At 36.4% G+C, this 12,749-nt stretch overlaps 1 protein-coding gene across 2 annotated transcripts in view; it reads right to left on the reverse strand.

Annotated features, from left to right (window-relative positions):
• Nucleotides 1-2,856: 2,856 nt before the first annotated feature.
• Nucleotides 2,857-12,749, reverse strand: part of FCHO2 (FCH and mu domain containing endocytic adaptor 2) — a 69,997-nt gene continuing 60,104 nt past the window's right edge. Inside the window, exons 20-26 of one of the 2 annotated variants that reach the window (XM_033164786.1) lie at nt 12,295-12,406; nt 11,197-11,352; nt 8,357-8,489; nt 7,653-7,852; nt 6,989-7,053; nt 5,981-6,145; nt 2,857-4,398 (exon numbers count right to left, since the gene is read on the reverse strand). In XM_033164786.1, coding sequence (XP_033020677.1) covers nt 4,376-4,398; nt 5,981-6,145; nt 6,989-7,053; nt 7,653-7,852; nt 8,357-8,489; nt 11,197-11,352; nt 12,295-12,406 — 854 coding nt within the window. In that variant the 3' untranslated portion in view covers nt 2,857-4,375. Of the gene's footprint in view, nt 4,399-5,980; nt 6,146-6,988; nt 7,054-7,652; nt 7,853-8,356; nt 8,490-11,196; nt 11,353-12,294; nt 12,407-12,749 lie in introns of those variants that run through there. The other variant, XM_033164787.1, reaches the window with a different exon arrangement.

A 12,749-nucleotide genomic window follows, 5' to 3' on the forward strand; every position in this document is an offset into this window, starting at 1 on the left:
ATTGAGTGAAGCCTGTTGGCTCTTGCTCTCAAATAATGTATACTGTATACACTATCACAGCTAAAAGACAAGGTGGAACACTTAACAGAGTACTTCAACTCTAGTGTCACAAACTTTGAACCAAAATAATTTATAATAAAGCTAGTAATGCAGAAAAGCAAAACAAAGTCAATTTGTGACGGCAGTTGTTACGGTGCCTATATGGTAGTTGTTGCAGCTGATATTGATGTTTAAGAGGATATATTATCTAATAGTTATTTGTGTTGCCCTAAAATGTGGATTTTTTTAACTGTATTTTTGCATTAGATTTTTATTGGTGATATTCTTAGGTTGTTGTAAAAGGTTCAGATATTTTCTTTGAAATGTGAAGTGGTATATAAACTACATAGCCCAAGGATTCTGAAGGGGGGGAAAACTTGCTTTCTAGATCCAGTCAATCATAAGTCTTGCTGGTTCAATGGGACTTCCTCCTAAAGAAAACTGCAGAATGCCAGTCTTACTTCCACTTTGGGAATTACTCTGTATGATGGCTTGTCATAGCAGTGGAGCAGATAAATCATCCTTCTTCCTTAGCAGCCTCACTTGTCCAAGTGGTAAGCACCAGTAATGGAGCTGGCCTGTGAAAGCATACAAAGTTTCCCTCTAATTCCTCCCCTAACAGGAAGGGGGAGGAAACAACAGGCTCCCATTTAGGAGAAGGAAGAGGAATGCTTTCTTTAAAATCAGGGCACATTTAAAACTGATGATGGGATCTTTGATTAATTACTGTAGCTCCACTTGTTATCTTTCCAAACACCCCCTCTTTTTTTGGTTCTAGCAAAGCACCTGGCTTCCTGAAAATTGCGGCATCAGTGCAAGAGTGTGTGTGGTGCATGTTTGTGTGTCTAAGAATGCACACCCATATCCTCCTATTGTGCCTGAATTTTCCGATACAGGATAAACTGTGCAATGTTATGTCATAAACCTCACCCTCCACTCCCACAACTTTCTTGTATGGGAGGGAAGGAAGTAGAAAACCAAACCATTTTCTGTTAAGTGGAAAGACAGACTGCTTTTGGCATAGGATCTACTCTAAACCCATTGCTTCCGTCTGTCAAATCCCTTGAGTTTTTAAAAACAAAAATGGTACCAAATCCCATGAAGTTTTTCTGTCCAATGAGCCCCTACAGAAATATAGAACCATCTGCCCATAGGAGGCTGCTAGGTAGCATTTAGGTAAGGTAACATTTAAAAGAAAAGGGGGAAAAACCTACTGTACCACATGCTTTAATAAAATACAAACATGTTAAATTAAAAGTATTTCCTTTGTTTGAAAAACCAACACATTTTATGTGAGAAGACTGTCCTTGATCCTTTTTTATGCTTGAAAATACCCGAGATAGCATATAAACAGCAGAGTCAATTTATAAGTTATATATTATATGTTTATTATGGGGTGCAATATTTTTACATTTTGTGAAAGATCAGATGTATTTACAATTTTTCTATGAGATTTATATTGCTCTAATTTACAGTTCATACAAACCTAAAACCCTTTAGAGTTGTGTTTACAAATTCTTTCAAGAGGCAGCTATAAAACGGATCACTTTTATAAAGATGCAAGATCCAGCTTGCTACATGCAGTTTTTCAGATATCTGTGGTTTTATACAATTTCTAGAGTTCTTTACAAATATTCTAATAAACTTGTATGGCTTCAAAATTGTAACCTGCACTCTTTGCGAACGTATGTTTGAGAACACTTGGTATTAAGGCTAGATTAAAAGTGCTGAAACTTAGCTTTTGCACTAATTTAGAAATAATACATGATTAATAATGAAAAACAAAATAAACTGAATTTCAATAGTAAGGATTAAACTGTTCAAGCAGTTTTGATTGCATTAGCAGATTACAATTAAGATTCTGGTAAAAGACTGTACCTTTTGAAATGCCAATTTATGCCAATTTTAGTTTTAAAATTCTAGTAATAATTCAGTAAAGACTAACATTTTTAAATATGAAAATCCATGCAATGAAATCCCAGTTAAGATGTGATAATCAAAACATTTAAAAAGCAAACTAATTCACTATAAATCTTTTGACTGCAACCCTACCCTTAGTTATGAATGTATAAAATATGACTAGGCCAAAATATTCAGCCCAGAGTTTTTTTTTTTAGCATTTTGGAGGCAGGGGCGGCGGAGGGACGACTCCCATCTAAGATTAATCTGGTCTTCAGAGAATGGGTGAAATCAAAGAATCTTGGGCATGTGGTGTGGGATTACCTCTAAAGGGAAGGTGGCATTTTTATTTTTATTTTAAAGGGGGGAAGCTTTGCTGTCAGTTCAAGAGGCAACTTGGCTGCCTTCAGCATCTTGGCAGCCTTCAGCATCTTGGCAGCCTTCCCTTTGAAATTAGGGATAGAACACCCCATGGAAACTCTACTATATCATTGACCAATGGTGACAGACACCTCTTTTCCTTCCAAGAGTGCTGCAGGGAACAACACTATGTCACGACAGTGTGTCATTCTTACAGGACATTCTGTTTCTAATTTCAAAAGGAACACTGCTCAGGGCAACACCACTTGAAATGGTAGTAAAGAGTTTGCTTTTCTGTTTGTTAAAAATGAAAAAAACCTTCAGCCACTTTGTAACACAAGCCCATCCTCCAGCCAGAAATTCCTAATTTTGTTCCTGTCTCCCCCAAATCTCTGATATTCTGTCTCCTTTTGCAGGAGACTAAAGTGGGGGAGAGGGAAGGACAGGATACTTGGCTCAGCTTGAATATAAATTCCTTTGAAATCTATGTAACATGTGCATTAACATATGCTCTTGCCACTAGTTGCAGCCCCTATATTGTATTTCCATTCTCCAAAATTTGTGGCTAAGAGCATTATATATTTACATTTTATATATAAAGCTGACTGGTCAATCCAATACTGATTCCATAAGCATTTTTATATTTAATTATTTCCCCCCTAGACACTGCAATTCAGAAGTGCACAGAATTTCACACCCCCTTAAATTTTTATTTCAGGATTTAACAAGTTCTTAACAACACAATACATAACAAGCTTTAAAAGTATTAATTTGTGCTAAAAATGATCCCACTAGATCACTTCTGTTGATGTTTAGAGCCACTGTGTTTAAAAAGTGATAAATCCAAACATTCAAATGCTAAGTGTATCAATTTTGTTGAAATTAGCATGAATGACAATTTTTGTTCTGCTCAAAATAAACATTGACAAATATTACTTCTCTAAAGCTACTACATTTACATTCATGTCACCTTTGAAAGCACTTGAAACTTCAAAACTTTATAGTTCGCAAAAGGGAATGCTATAATTATTCTTGTATAAATTGTTTTAAACTTATTTAACACACCTTCAGGATTTTACACATCTTTGGTGATACTGAAGTTGAATTTTGATATCAAGTTGTTTTTCTGTGAATATATAAAAGTCAAGCAGTTCCCTTTACAGTGGCTGCATTTATTGCATTCAACCCACAAGGAAGCAATGTAATATTTTAGTGGCTGTTTTAGAGTTATTTGAAGTTTCCCTTCCAAATCCCTGCTTTAGGGAATTATGTAGTTGTACATATTACACAGAAAAACATCAGCTTTTCTGTATGGAAGATCTAGAAATTGAAAAAAAGAAATAAGAGGCACATAGACATTTTGATAGGCACAGTTTTAAAAAGGCACAAATGTTACACATTCCATATAAAAATAAATTAATCTACAGCATTAATTAAAAATTACAACTCCCATAAAGTTAACTAATGGCAGAAGTAAATATCTGTTGTCTGTTGCAATTTTTTAAAAAAACCATTGCACTTTACATTTTTAAAACCATCTTTTATAAAATAATATACACTTAATTATATATGGTATATGAAAATCAAGTTACTTTGTATACATATCTCTAACCAGATATGGCACATGAATATACAAGAATGAAACAAAAATTACTTTGCCACTTTTTAAATGAAATGGCAATATTGAAACTGAAAAAGTATACTTCAGTAATATTTATAGAAAGCTAAAATAATGTGGTTGCTTTTGGTATCACAAAGCACCACACCTTTTAAATACCAGAAATGACTGCTATTTTGGCTTTGAGGCTACATAAGTATTAAGCATTTGCGTAATCTTGTTTCCCAGTATTTCAGCTGACCACCTACAGATAGTGTTGGGAGTTCACTTCAGTGCTAATAAAATAGAGTTTGTTTTAAATGACTTATTTTGGAAAGTGCATTTTTGTTGGATATAAGACTCAAAAACTAAGCAAAACATTTTTTAAAAAATAAATGCATGTTAAAATAGTGTTGGAAAGGTAGTAAAATAGTGAATTTCTGTTCATTGAGAGAACTCATTTCCCCCCACACTGGCTCATCAGCAATCTGCCATATATCGACCTGAAAGACAGAAAAAGCTTCTGTAGTTAATACCTTTTCAATAAAGTGAAAAACAGTTATACTAATTACTTACAATTTTCTTCTATTTAAAGATAACAACTAAGATCCACTTGCCACATACAAAACAGCCCTATTTGCTAAAGCTGCTAAAAGTATTCATGCTAAAAGACAATGCTGTAGACTGTGCAGGTGATTCATTAATTTGACTTATTGTAAATTGATGTATAACTCTGTATTTCTTTTAACAGATTTTAATTGACTTGCGGATCTATAATTGAATTTGTAATGGCTTTCAGTCAAACACAATAAATGATTTATTGATTCTTGAACTAAGGGTATATTTTTAAATTACCGTATTTTGCTGCGTAATTGACACATTTTTTGTGCCATTTTTTCCCTTCCAAAAAAGGGGAGGCATCTATTATGAGGTGAATTATGGTAAGAAGCAACAACATGCTATGGACTCCAGTTCTCTTAACAGGGCACTGTTGCAATACAAAGCAAAAGGCACAGACGTCACCCATTTCGCTGGATTTTGCCTTCTCCCAGCACGAAGCTCTGTTGGGAGAGGCGGCATCTTCAGTCATTGTTAAGAGTTCTTTCTTCCTAGGTCTCTCAAGGCTATTCGCTTGTGCAGAGGCGGAGAAAAGTGGTGGATGAGCGGTGGAGACGTTTGCCCACCCGCTGCTTCCTCTTCTTGGCAAGCCCAAGATGGCAGCAGTAGTAGCCCGGCCCTGGCTTCACCTTGCCTTTTCTCCTCCAGCTGGCAAGCCAATGAGGGCCTGGACTCCAGCCCTCACTGCCTCAGGGGCCCCCTGTGCCTACCCCCAGCTTGCCTCAGAATTACCTCTGTGACTATTATGCAGGGAATGCTCTGGGACCAATTTGGGGGTCCGAAAAAGGTGTGTGTGACTATTACACAGTGGCGACTAGTATGCCGTGAAATACGGTATGCTTTCACATTTCCACTGGCCATAGCAAATAGGTTCCTGTGCTCTGGTGACATAAGCTCCACTCTTCTCCCCAAACCTGGAACTTCAACCAAAGCAGCAAGTCTTTTACCAGCCTTACTTACAGGAAAGGCAGGGAGGGAGCAAGCCAACAAGGGGAGAGACAGGGACAGGCAATCATAATTTTTGGTTGGCTAACGCAGCCAGCCAAAAATTGTGGCACTGTTTTCAATGTTTGAATTGTATATGTTAGAGCACTCAGTTGCTTATATTCCAAGATGTCAAGTCAGTACAGAACTTAGAAGGTTTTTCCCCACACACTTTTCTCAACAGATATGTTTGTAGAACATACACTGGTATTTGCCATTGTAAATGTTGTAAAATGTGAAGGGGAGATTCGTGTCAAAGCACTGTGATTGGCAGGGGAAACTCTCCTGAGTCTACTACATTATAGAAAAACATATTCCCTTTGCACTCATGGTTCTGAGTGTAGCAGAACCCCAGTGAGTCACAGTGTACTTTCAGGGGGTATGTTTGACTTCCATGCAAGGGCAAAGTGGTACTGCATTAACCACATCCCACTGATTTAAAAAAGTAAGAAATGTATGCCATATTATGATTATGCTTCTTACCAGTGGCAAATCTCTTCTTAAGTAGGGAAAGCCGATAGCCAGTGCCTACTAGTTCAACATCTACTCCTGAAAGTGTGCTTCCTTCACTGATAAATTGCACTGCAAGTGTTGCTGGCTTACTGGGTCCTTCTGAAAGGTCAAATTTGGCTCTGAGGGAGCCAGAGCCTGTTAAGGGAGAAAAACACACAAAGTGAATAATAATTAAGGATTTGATTTGTAATGCAACATCTAGCTGGATGGAAAATAATTTGGAGGATACCTTGATAAGTCAATAATACAGGCATGTACATTTCAGTTCATAAAAAGTCAACATCTGCAGTGGGGAACCTCCAGTCCACGGATCTATTTAGGCCCAGTAAGACTTCTAATGTGGCTTGCAATGCCATTTCCCTCAAACCACATCCACTTGCTCTACACCTGATGTAATGTGATGTCAAATGTGGGGTGGTTAAGACACAGCTGCAAAGGAACAACTGGGAATTTAAGCTTCCAATTAAGCTCACTGACTGCACTGATCAGCTGACTTGGGTCCAGGTAGTGTGTTACAAGGACTAGAGGAGGAAGTGACCACATTTTCACAACCTGCGCTTGCACACTCACTCATTCAAACTTATCCATGGTTTCCTTTTATTGAGTTTAGGATAAATAGGCAAAACCGCTATTTCTCATTGCTATTTTGATGACCAAAGCGACAGCCTATAATATCCATGGCCAACTTTGAAACTGCAAATATATAGTTTATTTTTGAAGGTAAGGTAAATCATAAAAGTGCCTTTTGAACAAAAGAGACCTTCCACCTGAAAGGCCCCCCAAGACATGTAAATACACTGATATAAATATATAATACATACAAAAATGTGGAAAATGTATAAAATTATCTATATACTAGACACACCATTAAGTGTGCATCAGTTTTCCACTGCTTTCTTGTTAAATTTGAAATAGAAGATAAACAAGAAATAATTATACACTGGTTAACTTTAATTTTTTTAAAAAATACTTTCTTACCTCCATTTTCTGATTTTTCTGAAATACTAGACAATTTCCATAAGGCTTTCATCTGCTCTGAATTCCTGTTAAGAAGTAAAGTCTGGTTATTGGACTTCAGCCTAATGGCAAATTTTTATAAAACTCCCTTCCAAGTAAAGGTCATACAGGCGGCATCCTTTTGAAAGTTCAGTGCCTATTGACGACTTCTCTTTTTAATTCCAGCAGACACTTTAATTGAAGTTTGATTTTATAGTTTAAATTGATTTGTACTTTTTTTGGTATTGTATACCTATAAGCTGATAAGAGACAATCGTAGTAGGATATATATATTGCTTAAATAAATAAATAAATATTTTAATATTTTCAATAACTTTAATTTTTTCTTTTTACTTAACAGGAATATGCTAGATGCCGGGCACTACAAGGAAATTAACTTTGTTGTCTAAAATATATTGAAAAAGTCATTCTTTTGTTGAAGGTTTGTACTAAAGCATAAAACATAGTTTTCTATGTATTATCTTTCAGGAGATATACAGCATCCCTAATATCAGTACCATAGAGTGAAAAAATTAAAAATAAAAAGATTTCTTTTCACAATGTTTCAGATGTAAAACAGCAGCAGCACAGCAGAATGAATTCTATGTAGTATCAGCAGTAAAATAATAATTTTTTTTTAAATTACCATTTTGCTGGAGGAAGTGATTGCATATTCATTACGCCTCCATCAACTGGAACCATGACCTGTATATTAGAAAGCATAGTTGGCACTGCCATAGAGGCCGGGTTGTATTTGTAATCGACTCTTACATCAGTAGTGTTACTATTGCACTTCCAGTACGTAGCAAGATTCAGAGGTGTAGATTGGATGCCATATGAAGATACCTTTGAAAATAATCAAATAATGACTTTTAGGTCCAATACTGAAAACTATAAAGTTTCAATTTTGTGCTGTGCTCTGCAAAATATACTTAATCAGAAACTTTACACTTAATACTGAATGTATAAATTAACCACATTACTATAAAAGTCCTGAAATGGCTACGTTGCCAGGAAATACTTTTATATGATAAAGGCACAGGCTGAAGTTATGAACACTTGGCTCCAAGTTGTGTCTTTCAGTACTGCAAAATATTCATCTTTGAACCCATCTGGGCAAAAAAGGCAACAAACAGCATGTTGCAGCTAGGACTACAGCCAAGATCAGAAGTATTAGGTTATCATATATGAGCCTTAAAAAGAAAATACCAGAATGTTTCAATAAACATTGTGAGGAAAAACAGTCTGAACAAATTAATCAAGGGAAGAGTCAATTGCTTTTTTGCAGTTAGATGCAAGGCCAAGCTAGTGTGGTGTAAGTAAAGTAAAAAAATAAAAATAAAAAGTTACCTGATATTTTAGAACATCTACATTATAGTAAGAAGCCGAAGGATTTTGTTCCGATAGCTTCTTGAGGTAGACTGTAACAGCTTGCATGTCCATCCAAAAATCACTCACATTGGAATCGCTTTGTGATGGATCACTGTGCGAAAAAAGTTGGTGAAAACACAGGTTTTAGATTTCTTACATATTGGAAATGTTTTGCAAAACAAGGAATACAAAGTTTTTAACCATCTTTTTAAACTACTTCTATGGATGGGGGTTGGATCCAAAGGGTTTGCAGCACACACAGAAGAACTGTTTTATACCTTTGCAGAAGATCACACAGACAAATGGGAGCTGCTATGGAACCCATCGATTAAAACTAAATGAACTCTTGCATATTTGCAGAACAGTGACTTTGTCTCTGCTCATGATGTTTTGCTGTAGCAGAGAGGCTAATACTAGAAGGACTTGGCATTTCACACATTCTCTGCCTCAGCACCCTATATGTAAATTCTTTGGCTTCTGTAGTTGCTGAAATAATATGACTATCTGGAAAGTTCAACTGTTATTTATTTATTTTAATGGTTTTATGCATATTGTGAACTGCTTTATGATGTATAAATAAAAAGCAGTATGTAAGTAAATGAATAAAGTATGATGGTAAAAATGTTGCAATACACTACCTCTACAATTTTATACTCAATTTTGCATTTTTACACAGTGGGTACTATATGAAGTAGCTGGAAGTCTGCTTCCACTGTAACACACAGACTGGAGCAGCCCAGGATGAATTTAATTTACTTCATAATATATGTTGCACAAATTATACTTATGTAAAACCCTGTAGAATAAATCATGCTCGTTTTAAACACACGAACAGCATATCCTGGGAGAAATTCATGTTGTCCAGTAAGAGAGACAGCTGGTCTACGACAGTAGCCTTAATCACTCTCATATGTGTCTATTACACAGCAGTTTCTGTCGAGCTTGAGCAGCTGCCCACAATGAACATGTTCTGTACTGAGTGAAGAAATCAACTTTTTATTCAGTGGCTCAGAACATAATTAGGTGACTGTGATTAAGAGACCAGTGCAATCCATAAGTAAACCCAAAATGAAGACTGTAGTTTCTCAGAAATGAGGTACTCTGTGTGTTGTGAACGGTCAATTGTTTAAAAAACAATCCTGAAGATATATGGCACATCCTGAGCCTGCAGAAAGCTAGTAAATTGCAGAGCAACCCTCAAATTTCCATAATGCCTAGGAATCATAGAATCATAGAGTTGGAAGAGACCACAAGGGCCATCCAGTCCAACCCCCTGCCAAGCAGGAAACACCATCAAAGCATTCCTGACAGATGGCTGTCAAGCCTCCACTTAAAGACCTCCAAAGAAGGAGACTCCACCACACTCCTTGGCAGCAAATTCCACTGTCGGACAGCTCTTACTGTCAGGAAGTTCTTCCTAATGTTTAGGTGGAATCTTCTTTCTTGTAGTTTGAATCCATTGCCCCGTGTCCGCTTCTCTGGAGCAGCAGAAAACAACCTTTCACCCTCCTCTATATGACATCCTTTGATATATTTGAACATGGCTATCATATCCCCCCTTAACCTTCTCTTCTCCAGGCTAAACATACCCAGCTCCCTAAGCCGTTCCTCATAAGGCATCGTTTCCAGGCCTTTGACCATTTTGGTTGCCCTCCTCTGGACACGTTCCAGCTTGTCAGTATCCTTCTTGAACTGTGGTGCCCAGAACTGGACACAGTATTCCAGGTGAGGTCTGACCAGAGCGGAATACAGTGGTACTATTACTTCCCTTGATCTAGATGCTATACTCCTATTGATGCAGCCCAGAATTGCATTGGCTTTTTTAGCTGCTGCATCACACTGTTGACTCATGTCAAGTTTATGGTCTAATTCAGATAGAATGTATTGCCATACTTTCAACCTGCAAGCCAAACACCTCTGGGGACTCATGACACATATCCTTATGATGGCACACAGGCACAAATCAACAACAAGTTAAGATTGTACCTACGCGTTTACAAGTGATACAATTTTAGTTTTCCAGTTTGATGTGATGAGTGATGTCTGAACTATTCTCTAACATGTTTCAAACCTGGATTAAATCCCTCCTCAAATGAAGGGGTTTAATATGTTTTGAAAAATAATGTGAATAAAATAAAACAAATCACAAAAAGCATTAGATGTTTGCCTTGAGGAAATGAAGCTATGTAATCTGTTTGTAATATCAAACCATATGAGGAAATGCAACTAGCTTCACGGGGTAATGAATACCAGCATAGTTAGGAGGTGAAATAGCACCCTACTATCCATGAAATAGCGCACTACTACTGTGGTCATTATGGTCAATTGACACTGCAGCTATGCATTTATTTAGCACTACCATTTATTTAGCATTCATCTAGTTCTCAGACACCATGGACCCACTATTGCTTTATGAATTACCACTCTGGGAATTGTTTCTACATCATATGTGTGCATGCAATGTGCACTCTGCGTGGTGAACCTGGCAGGGGGTGGGGGAGCTTTTTAAGGAGCTGTGAATTTTGGTACTATGAAAAATGTTTATGGTTTAAAATTAGGTTTTTTCAGTAATTTGTTCTAGGTGAGCTCTAATGCAAACTTGCAAGTTTATTAAATCTCTAAAAGTAACACTAGAATTGGAATGAAGATGTTGAAAAAGACGACAAGCATAAAATATACAATGCAATTTACCAAAGCATATTTGCAGGGTGAACAGGGCTTCAGCATCAGAGAATGTATAAATAAAAAGGTAATACAGTAATGCAACAAAGCACATTTATAGATTAGATAGTTTGCTATTAGATAAAAAAATACAAAACCTGTATACAAGTTGTGCATTTGGAAGAACCTGCTCTAGTTTGCTTGTGTTTTTTACCCTGAAGCAGAGCACAGCTGGAGATGGATTGCTGGTGAAAACTTTAATAATTCCACTTGGGAATGAGACTGTCATATCACCAGTGATTTTCACAATACATCTAAAAAAAAGATGTAAAATAACAAGCATTACTTTTACAACAAACTATAGGATGCATGCTACATTTAGTAAAAAAATATGTCTGTTGTTTTAACAATCTAACTGCAAAAAAGTATTAGTGAACATACAAATTTACTAAGGTTGCTCATTTATAATGCAATTTTAAAACTAGGAGAGATTGCAACAGAAAGTTCTAAACATTCAGCACAAGTTCTGAGTACCTTTGGAATGCCTCATGACTCCCATTATGGTCAAACAGTGAAATATTGCTTGAGGTCTTTTTTGGATGCTAGATCATCTCCAGTTGGGAGCTGGGCTTTTTCTGTGATAGCTTCCGAACTGTAAAATTCCCTCCCTCAAGAGGACAACTTGCCCAACTTGTTTCCTTTCAGAAACAGGTAATAAATGCTATATATACCGTAGGCTCTGAAATGGCTTCTTATGTGCTCTTATACATTTACAGGTGGGTAGCCGTGTTGGTCTGCCATAGTCGAAACAAAATAGAAAATTCTTTTCAGTAGCACCTTAGAGACCAACTGTGTTTGTTCTTGGTATGAACTTTCGTGTGCATGCACACGAAAGCTCTTATACATTGTTAGCTTTTATGCCTTTTAATGTAGAAAAGTGGTATATAAATATAAATACAGAAGTCTGCTGTACAAGTTGGAAGTCACAACTTAATATTACCCTAAGAATCATTCACAAATAAAGCTGAAAAGCTTAGAGGTAAGTGTAGCAAGTCTGATGCAGGTATAGGCACAATGACATTCAATAGTTATCTAACAACACAATCCATACTTTCATCAGCAATGTATTTATCCAAATAGACATTAGACAATATACATTAGAATTTCACTTCTGAAGTTCCATTATTTTTTCCAAAGTAAAAAACAAAACAAAAACCCTAATCCGTTTTAAAATTCAAAACAAATGTTTCACTAACTTTGTGGGATCTGCTCCTTTGAAGTAGGCATTAACAGACTCGGTAAGGGCCACTGCAACAGGCAAAGTGTCCTGGTTTCCAAGGCTGACAGGGCTAGGGCCACGTGAAATACCTAGAATGCATAGTTTATTGATGTCATTTCCTATCATGTTAGCAACTTCAAAGATGGATTACTTCAGCTATGAATTTCAAAAGACATTAATTATTAATGTAAGACTTAATACTAAAGTACAAATATTAGATTATGCAGATTTTAAATCCTAGTGCAATACCTGTGCATGTATGGATGGATGGATGTATAACATCGTATCAACCATTTAATATAGATAACAAGTCTATATTTAACAAAGGACTCCACCAGTTAATGTCAATTATTTCCATTTCGTCTATAATGACTGCAGAAAAATAACTTTTCCTTGCCCACTTGAAAGTAAGATAATCACATCATTTTTTCC

This window comes from Lacerta agilis, chromosome 11 (assembly GCF_009819535.1).
Source record: "Lacerta agilis isolate rLacAgi1 chromosome 11, rLacAgi1.pri, whole genome shotgun sequence".
Taxonomy (NCBI): Eukaryota; Metazoa; Chordata; class Lepidosauria; order Squamata; family Lacertidae; genus Lacerta; species Lacerta agilis.